The 20,608-nt window shown below is 35.7% G+C and overlaps 1 protein-coding gene across 6 annotated transcripts in view; it reads right to left on the reverse strand.

Annotated features, from left to right (window-relative positions):
• LAMA2 (laminin subunit alpha 2) overlaps positions 1-20,608 on the reverse strand; it is a 302,596-nt gene that overhangs the window by 25,277 nt on the left and 256,711 nt on the right. For all 6 annotated transcript variants that reach the window (XM_085541686.1, XM_085541683.1, XM_085541684.1 and 3 more), the window contains 8 exons: positions 19,782-19,964; positions 17,289-17,443; positions 15,545-15,688; positions 14,501-14,634; positions 8,969-9,128; positions 5,208-5,332; positions 3,153-3,315; positions 1,450-1,594 (listed from right to left, as the gene is read on the reverse strand). In XM_085541686.1, coding sequence (XP_085397812.1) covers positions 1,450-1,594; positions 3,153-3,315; positions 5,208-5,332; positions 8,969-9,128; positions 14,501-14,634; positions 15,545-15,688; positions 17,289-17,443; positions 19,782-19,964 — 1,209 coding nt within the window. The remainder of the gene's footprint in view (positions 1-1,449; positions 1,595-3,152; positions 3,316-5,207; positions 5,333-8,968; positions 9,129-14,500; positions 14,635-15,544; positions 15,689-17,288; positions 17,444-19,781; positions 19,965-20,608) is intronic.

A 20,608-nucleotide genomic window follows, 5' to 3' on the forward strand; every position in this document is an offset into this window, starting at 1 on the left:
CTCAATCTGAAGTCACAAATGAACTGTAAGATGAACTATATACAACCATTATACTTAAATGATTATTCTATCTACATTTTCAATGTGTGGATTAATACAGAATTTAAAGTTCAGTGAGAGAGACATGGCACACTGAAAAGTGATGAACAGCCTCCAAGAAAGAAGGGAACATTATCTCTTAGGGATGCAAAAGGTCCTTTTCTTCTTTCATCCTTCCTGCTTTTCTTCTTTCTTTCTTCCACCCTTCCTTTTTTTCTCTAGGCAGCTAAATGGAAGGGATTACTTCCAATTGAATCTACAAGTGAACCTGTTGTGGACAGAGCCTTTAAAGAGAGAAGAAATGCAGAATGCCAAACCAAAGTGCCCAGTTTTCAGGAGTGAAATAATTGAATGGGGGATAGACTTCTCTTCTATGCCTTACAGTAGACAGACTGAGCATAATTTTTATTTCTATACCAATAAATTCTATACAAACATACAATATGTTTGAATGACATGAAGAAATTGCAATTGTGTGACGTAGTGTATTGTAATATTTTCTGAGTTAAATATGCACTAAGAGATCAAGGTATACTTCTAAATCTGCAGAAAATCTATAGGTGAGAGCTCTGAGTCATTCTAACCACTGGCCTGGCTCTATCTTGTCACTTGGATGACAGGTCTGAGAGCTGGCAATGTAGGGACTACAGGAGGAAGAGCATATTTCAGCACCCTTGGGGACCCAAGAGATTCAGAAGGCAAGATGACTTTAGCAATACAAAAGCACTGAGTGTGCCACATGAACTTGGCTCAGGGAAATTTCCACCAGTCCTATAAGTAGATTACAACAACAAGAGAGTTTTGTTAGCCAGCATTTTATGTATACTATCAAACACCACCACTTCACATTTTGTAATAGGTTAAAGAGTCACTGGCAGTCTTGAAGACATTCACAGTTGCTTCCATGCAGATTGATGGCATTCTGTAGTTATTAGGGAATTTAAAATGGCTGCTATGTTTGTCTGCTGCAATACTGTACTATCAACATTTAAATCATTGCTTTTAAAAATGCTTTGGGATATGCTGAGCATGAAAGAACAGTACAACATAAATGCTATTGCTGTCCTCACTAAAATCACACAAGTCTGCTTTCTTAATTAGAACATCAGTGAACTGATGAAAAAGCTTCTCTATTTGAAAAGCATGGCAGAACGTAATTTACACAGCTGTAAAACAGAATTATGCCTGAAAATGAAACTACCTGTTTCAAAAGAATATCATAATAGGCCTGTTTGATGCTGCAGTCACTCAGGTGCATTCCAGCATACCAGTAATCTAACCAAAAGGAGTTGCTAAACCACTAGAATTCTGTAATTTCATCAGTTTTGAAAATTTCCTTCCCCCTGATTAGATGCTTAGCTGTACTAAATAAGGAACTGGGAAACTCATACTAACTCCACAGGAACTCACCATGCTTTTGAATTCTCGATAGAGTAAAAGACTTCCATTTGCCATCATTGTGATTTCGGTTGCTGATAACAGAAGCTGTACCCGAACCCAGATCATAGCTGACTTTTATACGCCCACCGCTGAGTTCTACACTCATGAAATCCTTCTGTTAATAAAAGGGATTAGATATACATATGCATTAGAAGAACAAATTACAATTCTTGTTCATTTTGGTAAGACGCATGTGACATTAAGTAAATGCTTTTTTTTCTAAATGGCAACATACAACTTTTCACAAACTTTTAAAAAAATCTACTTATCCACTGATAACAATATTTAAACCATAACTAAGATGTTTGACTGGAGCAGTAGTGTACACTTCAGTATCTACAGAGAAAGAGCTGGTAGATTAGAAGAAGAAAAACATATAGCCAGGGGACTGGATAGCCTGAAAGGCATTAAGCAAGTAATGGTGGAACTAAAACCCAGGACACGAACACATCAGCCATGCCAGCTTTAGAAGTCTAGTAATCATTTTGCTCATGGCTAGTTCCACTAGAAGGATTGAAAATACTTTATTGTGTGAACACTTGTGCAAAACTGAGAAAAATGTTATGTATATCAACACAACACTTTGTTCTACATGTTTACACATGTCTATCCATGCACTACAAGAAAGCGTGTCCTCAGTGTCTTCATACTGTGGGACCTCATTTTAAGATATAAATTTTATCAGAGGCCTCCTGCTTTCCAGATCCCAGTGTTTTTCCATGAGTTCAACTAAATAATTTTTTCACAGAAAAAAACATATATTAATTATCCCAGCTAATGACATAAAATCATCTCAAATAATTACCTTAATTATACTTTTAATATTCAATTACGTAATTAATTATAAATTATAAAAACAACATAAGTACAAGATATGCCAGTACACTGGCTTGTCTTGTATTGAGAGCTCAATAACTCTTCAAGATATCACTGAGGACAGCTTTTTGTAACTGGCCCATATGGAAAGGATAAGGAAAGATGGATAAAGAAAGGATTGTCTTCTCAGTCAGAATTGCAAATTGATTTGGATGAGAGATGCTGAAACCAATTTACTCCTGTTTCCTGGGGAGGATCATGCCAGATGTTTTTATGAGAAACTCCCATTGTCCGCACAAATCTGCATAAACAGAAATCCCATGCAGGTTTCATAACTAATATTTTTGATTTTTATTTTAGCAGTAAAAGGCACCACTTGTAAAACTTATTTAAAAAAAAAAAAAAAAAGCCATCTCTGCCACATGCTATTTGCTGCACCACTCAGCTCCCCTTTAATGTGACTTACATTAAACACAAAACTTTTTTCCACTGATGAGCAGGACTTCTCCCTGGGAGTTGTCTCTTCTGGTATTCTTTCTCACCCTGCTACCCACCGTGGTATTTTAAACTATACAAATTATCACCATAGTTTGCAATACGTGCACAAGTAATCATTGGAAATAAATTTCAATTCATTAATAATATCAGAAAATCTGGAGACTAACAGCTGGATACTCAGTAACTCTCACAAGTTTGTAAAAACAAGTTGGTCAGCATGCATACTATAAGCTTGTCTTTGCCTGGCAGCATCATACCTAGACAGCAGCACATTAAATTTCCACTTGTGTTCATGATACGAAGAATTAAGCCATTGCAAAGATGGGCTGAAACCTGTAAGTAGTATTCTTTGTTCTTACCAGGTCCTCAGTAGCAAGATACATCAGCAGAGCATTGGATGAGAAGGTCCTGAATTTGAACATGACTGTAGAAATATTAGGGTTCCAGCGGATTGGGCGGCTCACTACAGCATAGCTGTCACCATCAAACTGGACTGTTCCTTCACCATCTGCCACCTGCGGGCTGAAAGGGGGCAATTCCAAACATTTTTCTTTGCCATGTGAAATTAAAAGGGAAAAAAACATGTGGAGGTGAAGCAGAAGAGTAGAGCAGGGGAGCAAGAAGCTGCCTTTCGGGAATCTTCCTGAACTTGGCTTGATTTTGTATCAAGCCCAAATTCTTAGAAGTGGGACTACAAGGTCAGCTCACCAGATGTTCAACAAGAAAGCACTTCTGGGAAGAAGATGGAAAAAGAATCTGTTGTATAAATCCTGTGGACTATAACCGGTCATTTTGCAATCTTCCCTGTAAAACAGCATTCTTGTAATAAATGTTGGTTTTGTTAATGTTAGGGACTTTACACCTTCTGGATGGCTACAGACTGAAAGCCTTGTAAACTGTGATTCTTTGTTTACCCACAAGCTGCAAGAGGAGAAGCATCAGTCCCTGTCATTACAGAAAAGATGAGGCTATGATATCGTTTAATATTATTGTTATGATACGCTCTTGACCATTTGTCACACAGATCAGATGGCTGGATGACAGCAATCTCTTTGTTTAATAACAAACAATTATCGTTGAACAAGAGACCTACATGTGGAATACTGGATAGGAGAATGTTTCTCATTTAACTTGGCATACATACAGGGGTGTTGAAGATAGCCCTCTTGCCCTACATAACTACATTTAGCAGTTAGCTTTTTAAAATAGATTTTGCAGGAGAACTGGATTCTTTCTGAAACAAGAAAATTGGGTTAAGGTAAAAGTGAAATTTTAATACAGTTTTCTATGAATTTCAAGTCTAGTTTTCCTTTTTTCAATCATCTTCCACCCACCCACTCTACTCCAAACAAAGAGATCTGCACTATCATTAATGAATGAGAAAAATTTAGACAGAGATGCATATAAAGTCTAGATCTCTCTACTAGGACTTGCTTGGAACTGAAACACATATACATCATCACGCTCCCTAAGTTTTAACCTAAGCATCCAGTACCTACATTTCTAATCAAGGAAACCCTCCAGCATTTCCAAAATTCTGTTCACAACTGGAATTTCCACCATTTTGAAAGGACAAAGCCATAGCAGATATTTCAAAGTAGGCTACTCAGTCGAGTACAAGTCTACTTTTAACTTCTCTGACTGAGTCTACAGTGATTTTGCCTAACACATTGATAACTCTATACTATATACTGGTACTGCAAAATTTGCTAAAAATCAGGAGTATCTAAGAGAATAATACTGCTTTTATGCAGTATGTCATGGTGAAAGCCAAAACTGGGATGTGAGAGACTCAGAATCATTCTTTAAATAACAATCTATGGAATAGTCTCAGCACATCTGTACGGGGGCTTTCGGCAGTGCTGCTTTTGATGCTGAATCATGGTGCAGAAAAATATCTCATGGAAAAGAGGAAGGAAGATGGGACACCACCCTTAAAGTACACAGACACACTAGAAAGGTCCTTCTTATTTGAGAAAGGAAACCCTTTCCCTTTTGGTGTCTCTGCTAACTACACTGGCGGCTGTGAAAGACGCACTGACACACCTGACTGCCCTGTGCCTTATGACGTGCAGGCACCCACAATACAGCTGCAAAATCCTGCCCATGTGCCAGAATCTGTCACACTGTGGATCTCACCATCCCTCACATTTTGACTAACCCTGGCCAGTGGTGGAGTCTGATTCACAGCACCATTACACCATTCACACTCAGGTAAAATACTGACCCCTTTTTAACACAGATTGGGTTATTCTCCTCTTGACATAATTTTAACATAACTTCCTATTTCTTATAATTCAATTTTCTAAGCTGCCTACTGGAATTTGATGGCTACTGCAGAATTTCCTCTCCTGTTGACAACAGACCACAGCATCCCCACAAACAGGCTTAGAAAGGAGCAATATGTTACCTACCTGACGGCACACCCTTTGCAGTCACCCTCTATATCTCTGAAATTCCATAGTCCTATGGGTTTGCTGTCTAGGAAGGTTTCGCCCATACAGCCTGTGAAAGTGGTTACTCTTACAGCATCTGATTTCTGTAAGAGAAAACAATTGCTGAATTTCGTTTGAAGTGACTTACTATATCTGAAAGCACAACTAATACAAAGACATCAAATACCAGAAGATGTTTCTTATTATTTTACACATCAAGATTAATATTTAATCTATTTAATCCTCTAGAACAATTAAACGGCAAAAAAAGTGAGATAACTTTTGTATCAGTCAAGATGAAAAGGCTCATTTAATTGAGACTAAGAAAGACCTATGCAGAATGATCACAGAAAAATGAGGACCTGCCTGGGCTTTCACATCACCATCTGCTTCCCAGCCATCTGGAGAACTGCTTGCTTGCGCTAGTGCAACAGCAGTCTCTCACTGATGTCTGTTTATGTATTTGTTTGAGATATCACGGAAAGAGCTATGAGGAATCTTGCCCACAATGCAACTAGCAAAATTCACCTGTTCTTGATTCTCAAAAGCCTGGAAATTGAGTATTCAAACTAAAAGACTGACTGTGAGCTCAGCTGGCTACACATGTAAAGGTCATGCTGAATTTTGGATGCAGAAAAAAGTGCAGATAGCAAAGCAATTTTAACTTCTAATGCATCAAAATTCTTTGGGTTAGGATCACACACATTGGGTAAGGCTGATTTGATCATAACATGGTGCTGTGATCAGGTAAGTAATATATGATTGTACACAGAGTACTCACCTCAGAACGATCTTTCTAAAAATACCTGGCTTCATTTAAATATCATTTCATCAATATGAACTGATTGAAAAACTATTTACTTAACTATTTAAGATAGACAAGCACCTGCTGTTTTCCATACAGCAATTATGAATATTAAGAACTTGCAAGAGAATATGGAAAAGTACAACTTAAAAATATTTCAGCAAAAGTGTGACTCAAAAGACTTCATGTTCTGATGATATTTCCTGGGGTAATTGGGAAGGTTTTAATTAGCAACAAGTAGGAACTTAATGTCACTTCTAAGAAATTCATGGTATATAAGTATCATAGTCTTCTACTCAAGCCAAATGAAAGATGTTTTTAAAAGCTGAAAGTGAGCATTCTTTATGAATACACTGAAAAAAACATTCTCAAAAAGGAAAATGAGTGAAATCCTGGGTCAAATCTAAGGTCAATCTAATCACACAGTCCAAAACTCAATAAAAATAATAATAAAAAAGAAAAATAAAAATCACTGACCTTGAAAAATGTCCAAAATGCTTCATAGCATTAAAAAAAATTCCCAGTTAAAGACAATATTTTGTGAACATGACAACTGATGACAAATATTTCTTAAAAAAAGTAAATTTACCATTTATTTTCTTTAATTCACAGATTGCCTGAATAGAGCAAGTCTGAAAATGCTTAAAACCCTAGATAGGAAATATTCCAGTCATACTGAATGTACAATGCACTGTCTTCCTGTCTCTGCCCTTCTGTTTATTTACCCAGGGGGGAATAAATTAAATAAATAAATCAGGATACTTTTCTATATTAAGATGAAAAAAATTGGGAAATCCTGAGAAAACACTTGGAGCATTCTTACTGAGTTTGAAAATCAATGCTCTAGTATCACATTTTCTGCAGCTTCCATAATTTCTGTTCCAGTTCATTACTTCACCTCACACATGATACTAAAACTGTGTTATGTGCTCAGTAAGCATGCTCAGTATTCACCTCTGACTCACTGTCTAAGGTAAAAATTAAAAACATTTAGGAAAGTGCTTAGGTTTAAACATTACTTCATTTCAGACCCTTATATTTATCCTGATAGATCAAGGGCCCTTGAATTCTTTTTGCTTTGGAAATCCTTTGCTGTTCTTCTATTCCTAACTTTTTCTTAAACACACAATCCATCATTAAGCAATTCTTGGTAACTGAGTGTTATTTAAACAATGTTAGTATTTAAATATTGAATAAAAACCCCAAATAATTACAAATAACATTAAAAAATAAAAGTGAAATAGTATGCATTAGATAAAACAAATGTTAAAACTCAAACTAAATCAAGTGAGTTGACCTTTGTTAGAAGTGGTGACATTTTACAAGAGTCATAGGTGTGAGTTTTGGGGCCTGGTTATTCAAATATTAGATATGATCTCTGCTTACACCTTTGCCTCACTTTTCCTGCCATCAGACTGCAATACTAAGGGCACTTAATTTAACAACAAGAGAGCTGTAAAAATTAAAAATGACATAAATGAAAATATACATTTTTATTCGTCTAATGTAATAACTTTGCCATTGAAATCATGACCAGGAATGAGACTAATTTATCTCATGACACATTTATGCTGTGTGACATCTCCTATTCTCTGGATTCTTAATGTGACCATAGAAATATTTTTTCAAAGTAGAATTCAGGTCAAAGCTCTGAGAGGTTTGACACATATATAAATGGTGCAATTACATTTCAGTACTTGTCCCACATGCACTCTAACTTGCAAGTGAAATCTAAAACAAAAGGGTTGTTAGGCACTGGAATAGGCTCCCCAAGGAGGTGGTTAAGTCCACCATCCCTGGATGTGTTTAAAACCTGCTTGGATGTGGTGCTCAGGGACATGATTTAGCGGAAGGTTGTTAGAGTTAGGGTAGTATGGTTAGGACCTGATGATCTTTGGAGTCTTTTCCAACCTGGGCAATTCTATGATTCTAAAATCTAAATAAGGTTCAGGTCTAGGCTGGCATTTGAGTTTGAAGTTTCACAACTCCTTCAGTGGATCACGCAAAGAAAACAGAACAAAAGCTACCCATCACTTACTTTCTACTGTCTTAATCATCAATGTAATGTAAATAATTTATTAACCAAACTCTCAAGTATTTTTCTAAGTGTGGAACAATGAAAGGATGTTCTTAATCACAGCTCTGGCATTTAGAATCGGTACATGGGCCAGTCTTCCTGAGTGAGCAGTCACTGCAAACTTCAGTTACACATTTCAATGGGGTAGGCAGAGAAAATCCTACAGCCTTTAAGGACTTGCGTGTTTTTGAGCTTTTGGCCACTGCACAGCACTGCAGGCACAGAACAGTGTCGGTTTTGCTCAGTGGAATAAATATTCCACTAGTCATTACGGCAAGTAAGGAATACAACATAATGCCAGTGTAATTACATTTGTTAGTGATAAAAAAACAGAAGTAGAAATTGATGTTTATCAAACACAGCAAAAACAAACAAACAAACAAAGAAAACACCCCAAAAAACAAAACAAGACCAAAAAAAAAAAACCCAACAAAAAACCCAAAAACCTCCCAACAACACCACCAAGAACGAAAGAAAACTAAGAATAACTTTTAGGTGTAGGATATAAACCATCTCTCTCCAGTTTATTTTCATTGCCTCTGAAAAAGCAAATCAAGGCACAGAATATGTTTAGCTAGTGAGGTCATTCTTGTTTTGTAAGGGTCACTGGTCTCTGTGTAGAGCCACTTTTAGCAATTGATGATTCAATAATTGTAAAAATACATTTGAAGAGTTCTTGTTTATGACACAAAGCAGACACCCTTAATTGCTCCTAGACAGAAAGCCTACATATTCCTAATAATCTCTCAAGAGCAGAAATACTACTAAAGCACCTCCAACAAAGACACGATCATACTAAAGCTTGCTACTTTTACTGTAAGTAGTAATGGAATACAATAGTGCCATACAGTACATTACCTTTATTTTTCCAGTTAAACCTCCAACAAACAGCAGGGCATTAGCATCTACATCCAAAATGGTATATCCAGGTGGAGAGACACCACTGAAAGTGGCTGGCACAATGCTGGCTTTGGGACCATCCAGAGCTCGTACTGATATTGTGCCATTTTTCCCAGTCCTAGACATTTTGAGAAAATAAATACAGGTTCAGTAAACCACAGTTAAATATGGTAAGTAGTCTTTTTAGTTGGCATCTTTTAATGGAGGCATGTATTACTGATTTGGTTATGGTCCATTTTGATACAGATGAATAGACTCTCAGACTTGTGTAATTTTAAGAGAGTTTCTTTTCATCACCTCTGTGTTTTTTTAGCACACAATTCAATAGACAGATGAGGTGAAACTTTCACTGAAACATGACAATTGCTTTTTTTTTAAAAAAAAAATAAATTATTAATATTGTAACAAAACTAGCCTTGACTAATTGTTTCCTGATGTAACAAATGAGATAGGCAAATACTCAAACTATATTATGACTTTTATAAGCTTTACTAGATTGTATTTGCTCTGCAACAAATGATCATGTGACAGTGTAGCTTTACTGGGGTGCACAGAAATTGTTCTTTATGTACTGGAGCTCCCTGGTTGTTTGTTCTATTAATTGACGCTTTACTTGAATACATAACTGATTACTGAATGAGTTAAAATGAGACATTACTTATTTCTGAGTTTAGAGATCTAGAAAGTCTAATAAATATTTCTGCATTTAGAAAGTTTACTGGACCCAGGCTTTACAGAATGGGAAGAAAGTAAAAAAAGAAAACTATGCATTTATGTCTAGAAATCTCTTCAAAAATCCATGTAGCACAGAACCTGTCACCCACAAACAAGAACAAATTGAGAGTTTTCTTGTGAAATAACATCTCACTAGAAATAAGTCATTTAAAGCAAAAAAAGAAAATAAAAGAAAAGAAAAGAAAAAAAAGAAAAAAAAGGGTTAGTTGTGACATTTCAGTTTTGATAAATTTCCCCTGAACTGTGAAGCAAGGCTGCAAAGTAATTTTGAGGGTTTCCATTCAGTGGGGAATATCTTTGTAAATTTATGCCATCTTGCCTGCCCTGGAGACAGGGACATCAAAGCTTTCAATGTGAAATCCATATATTTGCAAAAAAATACTTGAGATTTTCAATTACTTCTAGCTTCATCTAGCAACTCAGGAGACCATATAGATGGGAGTTTCAGGACATCTCCCTGTGATATCTGGGGTATGTGAATGCATAGTTACTTCCAAGCATTTAAAAGCAGTGGGGTAAAACAATTCACATTCTTCTAGTTAATTTTTTTTTGGTTGCAAATTCTTAATGACAATTATTTTACATTTTTTTCCAAAGAGCATTATATTATTCCAAAGAATTTTAAGTAGATAGCATTCTATGTGGCAGAAATTCTCAATTTTGGTTTTTTTTTTTCCAGGTTAATTAACAAAATCACGTTTGTTTTTATTATTATTCATGTTTATTAACAAAAGCCCTATAAAGGACTTAAAAACATAGTTCTCAATGTAGAAATTGTTGAAAGACTCAACAGTTACTAGAAGCTTTTATTAAACTGAAATCACGACTCCAATGATTCCAGTGTAAAAACATTTAAATGCAATAACATAGAAGTGACTGAGCAGACTGACACTTTTTAGGGTGCCTAATGTGTTACAAGTAGCATGGGTGTCTTTCATCTTCAAACAGATTGAACTACTAACTATAGAGTCTCTTTCATAAATAATTCTCTCTTGCTTAGGGAGGACAATTGAGCTTGAAGAAAGAACTTGGCTAACTTGACAGCAAAAAGACATTGGAATCTGATGCATGACAAGTAATCAGATAAGAAAATACTATTCTGGTGATAGTCAATGCTAGTTGAACTATTGGGTTAAAGATATACCAGCACTTTGATTGCTGATCATCTGATACATTTGCACAATATCACACATGCAGGATTTGCTCTTTAGGAAATTTATGATAAAGTTGAGATGACTTCTGCAAGTTATCAACATTAGATTATGGAATACCATAAAGAAACGTCTGCTCCTTAATACCTGGACTGCAAAGAAAACCAATACTGGAAAGTATGGCTTAGATTTGCCTCAGTAGTTTATGATTGAATTCTTGCTGAGCTGAACTGGATGTGCTTTAGTGTGGACTTATGATTCATCTGTCCTTCCTTCTGAGGAAGGGCATTGTTTAAACTCTGCCATTAGTAATGAGAATATTTAAAATGTGCCTGATTAAAATCACAACTAATTAGATCCAACTCCTAACAGGCCTGCTGACGTCAAGTGACATTGTTTCATCAAGAGTGCGTCAAAAATATTCTATATGTATTTGACTGTTCCACAAAAATGACCCTGCATTTTTCAAACCTGCTTCTAATCTTTTTGTCACTAACTGTTTATGTCATATTTTCCTTCATTAATTGATACTTCAGTTGATTGCAGTTTTTAATGTCAATCAGATTCATCTGTTAGAAGGTAAATAACTCTGTAAGTGGCTGTTAAGCTCTTGTGTCATCAAAGTAAAGGGAATTGCTTATTCCATAGGCAAATGCGACACTAAAGGAATAAATACATTTTACTCCAATTCTACACAAATAAAAATGTAAAGATTTCCATGATGGCCTCTGTATATATGATAAAATGCAAAGAATTAGTGTACTTGAAATAAAAAGACAAGGAAAATAAAAAGCTTCTATGGAAAACAGATGCAGTAGTTAATAAATTGGTCATAACAGATGGGAAATTTTGGCCTGGTGGTTAACTGAATTGAATATCCCTGATCATCACTCAACAGTCAGCTGTTTCATATTTAGATTTCAATCCATAAGCTGAATGATTTTGAGGATTTCACTGCCTCTGAGCCAACACATTTCTTTATAAGACCTTTTCAGATTCTTGGTTAAAACCTGCTATCAATCTTTAAAGCTTCCATATTTGCATAGTTAAATCTACCATGACAAACATGTTCCAATGCCTGTTGTCATTGAAATGCTAGGCAAAATTTTGCAAGGCCAGAATTTCCCCAAGGCCTTTCTGGCCTCGCCTTCCCTCTAAGTGGACATCCTGCTGGCAGCTCTGTCAGTTTGCTGAAAAAGTAGCTGGAACTGAGAAGAAATTTAGAGAAAAAAAAAAAAAGATATAATATAATGAATAGAACTCTTCAACAGCTGATGAAGAAGGGTTATCAAATGGACTAAAATATTTGAAGTCAGAAAATCTTCAGCAGGGCACATGATTAATGAAGTCTGCCTTAAGAATATAAAACTAGTCCTGAGTTCTTCATCTCAATCCCATGAATCCAACTGATGCCTTTGCATGTAATTCTCCTGAATTGTGCAGCTGTAATTGTTCCAAATTGCTGATCCAGCAGTTTGTATAAAACTAATGGCATGCACATCCTATATATCTAGAACAAATAACTTAATAGGCACTGTGCATTTGTAGGATGTGTGAATTTTTATACCATATCCTGGCCCAAATTCTGCTGAAGCAGCTTTCTTGTAAATAGAAGTCTGGCATTACTGTGTCATGAAGCTATTTTAGTATGCATAATATGAAGTGATAAAGATTTCAACAATTCCTATCATAACCCAGCTTGTATTTTTCAAGCAGTGAGGTTTCATTAAGCCAGCAACTAGAAAAAGTGCCATAATTTTATTTCTTTCTCTGTCCTAAATGTCTGATTTCTGTGATTTTGCTAAATTATTTAAACTGGATTCCATTTTCTTCTTTCAGAGCTATGCGTGTAACTGGAATTAGAACTTGTCTTTTCCCTTTCTTCTTTCTCTCAGAATAGGACTGTACTATCACTTCTATATTTAATACTAGGTGAAATACAGCACGTAAGGATGCAAGAGGATTATTCAGCTTCATATCAGATTGCAATATAGACAATGTTATCTAAATTACTAGGTGAGTAATTCAAGAGGAAAGGATAATGGATATAAAGTTACATAGTCCTTATGCTGTAATTATTAAACTGTATGTCACATGCTATTTAAATGGAAAATACAAAATTCAAGAAACTAATTTGAAAATTGAATATTAAGGTATCTATTTATCTAAAGTTCAAAAGCATCCAGTAACTGGACTGAAATACAAAGCATAGTTTTAACTTTTCAGAATATTTTATCCTAGATTTTTCATAAGCTGTATCTTTTTTAATATCTCTAGTTTGAAGAGATATTTTGGGTATGGAAATGGCGTTTTGAGTAAGAATCAAGATGCTGGTGTATGACAGACCTTTCATTTCTAGTACTGCACGACCAGAAACTCAGAAATGGTGCTACTCTTTGAAATTCAAGATGAAAAGAATAGCAGTTATCTGTCTGAATGTCAAAACCTGTAACAAATTTTTAAAGGATGCTAGTTGAAGAAGAGAATTCATAAAGCTAAATTGAAAGGTAGAAAAGAAGGAAATATAAGCAGTCGTGGACTGCTGATGCGTGAGGGAAAGTATGTGATGAAAATACATTCTTGATGCAGAATAATTCACATTTCAATAGTAATTGCAATGTATTCACTTTTGGTAATATTGGATGTAGTCTCAAAACCTTCCACTAAACCAGCCTACAATTCCTTATAAGTATGATATTACCTTGCATTAAAAATAGATGTTTTAAACACAGCAAACACTTCCATAAACCTGAGATGTGCAAACCTGAGATAAAGACAAATGTGAAGTCCTACACCTGTGGAGGAGTTGCATGCATTGGCATAGGTTAAAAGCTGACATGCTGTAAAGCAGCTCTGTGGAGAAGGACCTGGATATCCAGGTAAATAATGGGTTGGCCATAAGTCAACAGCATGCCCTTATGGCCGACATGCATCCTCTTGTGGGGTGTATTAAAAAGACCATGGCCAGCAGTCAAGGGAAGTTATCCTCCCACTCTACTGTGAGGCCACATTTGAAGTAGCATGTCCAGTTCTGGGCTCCTTTGTTCAAGAAAGTCAGGGAATTTCTTAATAGCCTATTGGAATACCAGAGATGATGAGGGGTCTGAAGCATTTCTCATATGAGGAAAGGCTGAGAGATCTGCAACTCTTCAGCCCAGAGAAGATAAGCCTGAGGGGAAGATCTAATCAATGCTTATAAGTATCTAATGAGTGGGAGTCAATTGGATGGGGCTAGGTCCTCTTCAGTGGTGTCCAATTACAAAGCAAGGGGTAATAGTCACAGACTGGAATACAGGAAATTCCATAAAGCGTGACAAAAACTTCTTTGCTTTGAGGGTAACAGAGCACTGGAATGAGCTGCTCATCCCATCCTGTGAAGTCTCCTTCCCTGAAGATATTCAAAACCTGCCTGGACATGTTCCCATATAACCAACTGTAGGGAACCTGCTTTAGCAGAAAGGTTGTACTACGTGATCTCCATAGGTCCCCCTTTCAACCCCTGTGATTCTGTGAAACTTGATATCAGTGGATTGGAAGTAAATCTTGCTTTATTTGGCTGCTTTTTCTTTAGGAACCAAATCTTGGTGGTGAAATATGTACTTGCCTAGAGGCTTCAATCCGGTACCAAAACCCATCATTAATGGTTAGATCTGGATACTCTACGCGTCCAACACCAGATCCCACATCCCACAGGAAGCTCACCTTCCCTTTCCGCATTTCTATGGCCAAGAAGTCAGTCTGCATGCAAAATAAAAGAACAGAAGCAATCTCAAATTTTGATTAAAGAAAACTCTCTGGATCTCTTCACATTTCAGAAGGCATCAGAATGGGGAAACTGAAATTCACTTGGAGACAATGAAGTATGAAAAATAACTCTTGCAGTGACTGAGATTGTCTTTTCCCTGCTTTTCTTGATTCAAACAAGGAATCTTATGAAAAATATGACAAATGACTTCTGTCAGTGTTACATAGCATGTAAGCTGCTAGACTTACAGAAATGTTGGTATTGTAGCGACTAAGAACAGGACTTAACTCAGACTGACATTACTTGTAAAACATCCATTGGATGGCAGAAACATATCAGGATTGTAGACTAATACATGACGCCATCTAGGCTCTTCATTTTGTTTTAGGTAAATAAAACATATAGTTCAAAATGTTAGAAATGCACTATTCTTTCCCATTTACTGAATTATTATTGATTATTCCAGAAGCTTGTCTGCTAGACTGCCCATGGGAAACTGAATCATTCATCATTATTGTGCTTGCAATCATAGTCCTGACATAAAATTACAATAAACTGGAGCTTTGACAGATGGAAGATGATTAGCCACTTCTTCCCCAAGGAAAAAACCCACTACCAACCCCCAAACTGCTCTGGTTGCACTGTGAATTTTAAAGCCCTAATATAGCTTGCTTAGATGTCTCAGATTTTATAGCTAGTTAAAATACTAAAAAATATTTGCCAGTTATATTTTTAGAAGTCGCTATATTAATACCAAAGCAAGCATCTAGTTTGTCTTAGACCCTCTACTATTACTTTGAAGCCTCAAAGAGTTAAAAAGAAAAGCCTTTTTCATCTTCTGTGTTTGTCAGTAACCTGATTTGACTGAGCAATGCTGATAAGAAAAGCAAGAGACAAACTTACAAACTTGGCACTTCCAAGGTAAAAAAGCAGATTGTCAGCAACTGCAGTCTTCACATTGACAATGATGGTATTGTATGTTCCTTTCTTTATTTCTGGTCTGTATGTCCGAATACAGTTGCCTCCAGAAGACACAGACACTTTGATCTTTGAAAAAAGCGTATTAGAAAAAATTCAGTTGACTGGTTATTATTCCAGAAGTAATTAAAAGATGTTTCTAAATCATTACAAAAATATAACTTTTGTTTATTTTGTTCATCATTACAATCTCTGTGCTACAAGTAGCAGGTAGTTGCTTGGATACGTACAGGAGGTAGAAATACAATTTTCTTTCTGGGATTGTTTCTTATATTTTGATTAAAAGGTGATACAAACTCTTTCTGGCATTTGGGTTTGAAAGGATCAATTATATGGATCAAAAATAGCTAGAAGATACACAGGTCTAACACAAGCAGCTGGGGAATTCTGGCAGTGGAGATAGACTGTAAGTAGAATACGTAGCCAGGAAAATATGCAGTGCTTCTGTAGGAACTGCAACACATTGCTCTGGGGTAGAGATGATGATCTATTTTTCTTTGTAATTTCTTTGATTATACTAATTTAAGACACCTTTTAATAATTACTTTTTAACCAACAGCTGTGTCTAACACTGTTTTTACATAGTCCCAAGTGGAACTGGTATTCATTATTAGGTTTCATTTTTACAGCTCAAGTGACATATGCATTCGGACACTTGTGCTAGTTTCCTCGGGCTCAATAGCACAGATGAAAACAGTATACTATTTGCTCTCATAATGCCGACATAGACATAATGTCACTACAATCGATTCCAGGTAGACATGTTTATGTATTAGAGGAGATGTATGTAATGGTATCACCTCTTGCTTAGGGCAGACTTTGTCAAAAATCAGATCTGTTATAGGAACAAACACACTATTTCCCTTTCTCAAAAATACTGAGGAGATGAGTACTTAGAAGCCTTAGAAGACATAAGATGAACATAAGAGGACAACTGTTGCATCACTGTAACTTCTTCTTCTTTTGTGGGCAAATATATAAAAGACATCCCTTCTGGACTCCAATTCTGCAGGTTGGTTTTTTTTTGTTTTTGTTTTGTTTTGTTTTGTTTTGTTTCCCCTGACCATTTTTCAGGAAGATTCCTGACGTACCATCTTAAGAATATTTTTCTCATGTTCTACTGGGTCACAAGCTAATTAACCTTAGCATTACCCAGCTGGTCATCAAGATTAGAGTATTACAGAATAAGAGGGATGGACTTCAAACTCAATAATCAAAATAGAAATACGTTCTCAACCCGAGTTTGCATCCTTAGACTCCATATTCTCAGATTATATAAATTCTGTGAATTGACACCAGAAGCTTATTATCACTGCTTAGTCATCAATGACATAGTGATTTTTTCTGCTATGCTATTACCACAGTACTTTTTAAATAGCAACTTTTCCATATACAATCCTACATATATTATCCATTTAACAAAAGTGCATTTTAAATGCAGAAACAAAACACAGAGAGGAAATTATCAGAATATTTTCTGTTTATCTGAGAAATTATACTCCATTACTAGCTTTCTCTACACACTTTTTACAGTTTTTTTGTTTGTTTGTTTGCTTGTTTGCTTGTTTTTGGTATTAGAAAGTATTCACCTTGAGGAAAAGAAATAGAAAAGTAAGAAATAAAATACCACTAATATTTAAAAGGTCACCTTACCGAGAAAAAGGCTTACCGAATTGGCTTGCTTCCGAGCTTGGTTTATCAGCTCTTTTATCTGAGAAATGTTTTTCCCTAAATTATCCTGAAGTTCTTTGATTGGCTTGAGTTTATCTAGTAGGCGATCTGCCTCCTTTTCCAGGTGTTTTATACTAGAATCCGCATCAGCAACTTTATAAGAAAGAACAAAGCACAATTTTAGAGTGGTGTCAGGCTGTAATTATAAAGTGTGATTTAAAAAAAATTGAGAAAATTCTGCACAGACAACACTCAGGCAATATTATATGCTAATATGAGCTATACACAGACCAGGAAGCTACCTGAACAGAATTAGGCCATTTATGAACATTTAGAATGAAGTTAATGTAGCAACAGAAGATACAGATGTTAAACAAGGATTTTGAAGTAGTAACTGTGCCTCAAGTGATAAGAGTAATGAAAATACATACTGGAACAAAATACAGATACAAATTAAGTACTTACATGTTTTTTGTTTTTTTTTTTCCTAACCCTGGTTTTAAAAAATATGTTAGATTAATAAAAATTGGTTAGCTTCCATTAGTAGTTGCCACAGAAGAGCTGGAGGATTATAGTTAAATGGTGAATTAACTTGAAGTTCATTCTTAAATTTTCTATAATCGCAACAAGAACAATTTAATTCTGATCACTTAAAATTATCTGATAGCAAAAAATTACATTTATGGTTTGAACACAGATTTAAAAAAAAATGGCAGTAATATTGACATATTTTCTTTTTTCTCTTCCTCCAATGAAAAATGATTTTACAAAGGAGATTTTTTTCTTTATGTTTCGCAGGACTTTCAACCTACAACTGGTGAACACAACAGCTTCTCTTTGATACATTTTTTCAGGAGATGTAAAGAACGCAACACTTGACTATTGTGAGAGTATGGAATTGTGTGGATGACTGGGAAATGGACAGATCAGCACTTACCTAAAGAATGTAGACTAAATCAAAATAGTAATTATTATAGTTGGGTAATGCTTACAAATTGCATGAAAGTCTGGTTATCTGGTTTCTGAATACTGACTCAGAACAACTTTCAGGATTTTGCTTACAAGTTTCATAAGTTAGGCTAGTTACCAAGCTACTTTCTCAGAGCCTTCAAAAAGTAACCATTCGAATGAGCAATGTGAAACACCATGCATAAGCTTTGGCAGTAAGCAATGAATCACCATTATCTACGGGAAAAGGCACAATAAAAAAAGCAAGAAAGAAGATATACGTACTTATTTCTGTAGGCAAGATAGGGAGACAAAGAAAAGAGAAAAAAAAACAAAAACAGAACACAGCATAAGAAAATGTTTTGAATATCTAATCACAAATGTAAAGTAAGTTAATGGACAGGATTCTAGACCTGACGTATTCTATATCCAAAAATGCCAAGAAACTACTAGGTTTAGGCCACTTGCCTGTTATCACTAACAAGTCAGATGTTATTACCTTGTAGATTTGCTTGTTGCATAACTGGCCATAATATAATCATATTTCCAATTCTTTCTATCAAAAACTGTTTTTAATACTGTCTAAACTACTAGGGATTTTTCGGTCTGATTATTATATTTGGGATTCACACATGTATTTCAGTTAATGAAATTTGAGAGATTTCTAATAGGAAGACAGTGACAAACAATTATTGGGATTAACTATGTTTGCTAGTAGGATATGTTTCCATGGAATGGGACTGACAATTTCCTAAACTAGACATTTTTAGGTGCCTAGTTTTGCTAAGTTGACTATAACCTGGAAAGCACGGATTAGCTGAAAAGTTAGTCCTTCAGTAATTTCGTAAAAATATTCAGCCCTGGCTGTACTCACCTACACAATATGCTCTCCTAATCTACAGTAAAATGTTATACAATTTAGAATGCAATGTTATCCATCACAACCATAGTGGAAATTGCTAGAGAAGCTGCTAAAACGCTTGCTAAAGAAATTGTTATATTTGATAACAGGTTTTACTACCAAAAAACAGCCTTAAAAACATTTTCATTTTTACCTTTTTTCTTCCCAAGTGTTTTCAGTATTCTACCATAAACAGTAGCTTGTACGAAAGAAGTCATTGCATATCACCCAGAAGTTGTTATCTGGTTGACTGGAGGCTGAGTTAGTGCAAGGAATTTTACATGAATCAAGTGGCGTATTGTCAGTCGCGGACTGGTTCTTTAATTATTCACCTATCTATTTAAAGCACTAGTCTGTGGTTCAGACGTACACAACTACATGTTCAAGCTGCTGACACTAGCTTTTTTCACAGAATACTAACAGCAGTTCCTAAGATTTAAAAGTTCATTTTATTTTTTTCTTAAATGTATGTAAGATAGAAAATAGAAACAATAGTTTCCTTTTTATCTCAGCACAGTAACGCTATAAGAGTGAAATTGTGGAGCGTCTGTTTCATTTTGAGATGCAAATTGAAACCACAAAACAAAGAAACTAAAAGCAAACAAACAAACAAAAACAACAACGTAGCAAAAAAGAACTTACTGTTCTTGATAGGATCCTTCACAACAGCATTTGTTTTTGCCACATCATCTGCAAGCTTACTGTAGTTGTTTCTTAAGCCAAGGAGATTCTGGTTGAGGTCTTTAATCTGAGCCAGGACATCATTTGCAGTATTGTTGGCTTGTCTTGCTTTTTCTTTAGCTGCCTGTACCTTTACAGCTGTATCTGTAGGTAGAAAAGGACGATTAAATAACTCTCTAGAGTACAGAAGTTGTCTTCATACATCTCAAGAATAAAGCTGGGCTAAAATTCAACCATCTTAAATTGTGTTGTGTAGTTCTGTAATATTTAGGATCTCCTACTTCACATGTAGTAAGATATTATTAATTGTATGTCTGGATTACAGAATCTGATCCTCTATTTTTTGAGACTACAAATACTCCTGAAGAGAAGAAAACACCCCACAGTGAAGTTTTGGTACTTGCAGGAATATTCTTTGGTATCTGCTTCCTGCAAAACTATGAAATTGCTCTTGGAATTGCTTTCTCATTGTGGTGTCCAATATGTCCTTGTGTCCCTCAGTTATAAGAACACTTAGGAGTGCACATCTGAAGTTTCAACAACTCTGAAGTGACCACACAGCAACAGTGCCACTTATACTGACTGCAGGTCCATGTTGTAGTCAGTGCAGTTAACAGACTGTACTGCAGTATTGGGAAAGCAAAGGAGGATGTGGTTTTTTTCCCAGTTCTGGCTAAGAGATGGTTGATAGAGTGTTTATATGAAGCTGTGCTTGAAGATGACTCCATGCTTCTGACTGTACGAAGACACGAGAAAACACAGACATTATCTCAATTTCAGGGGATCAA

The sequence above is a fragment of the Coturnix japonica genome, chromosome 3 (assembly GCF_054131305.1).
Source record: "Coturnix japonica strain WE chromosome 3, WE-NBRP24, whole genome shotgun sequence".
Taxonomy (NCBI): Eukaryota; Metazoa; Chordata; class Aves; order Galliformes; family Phasianidae; genus Coturnix; species Coturnix japonica.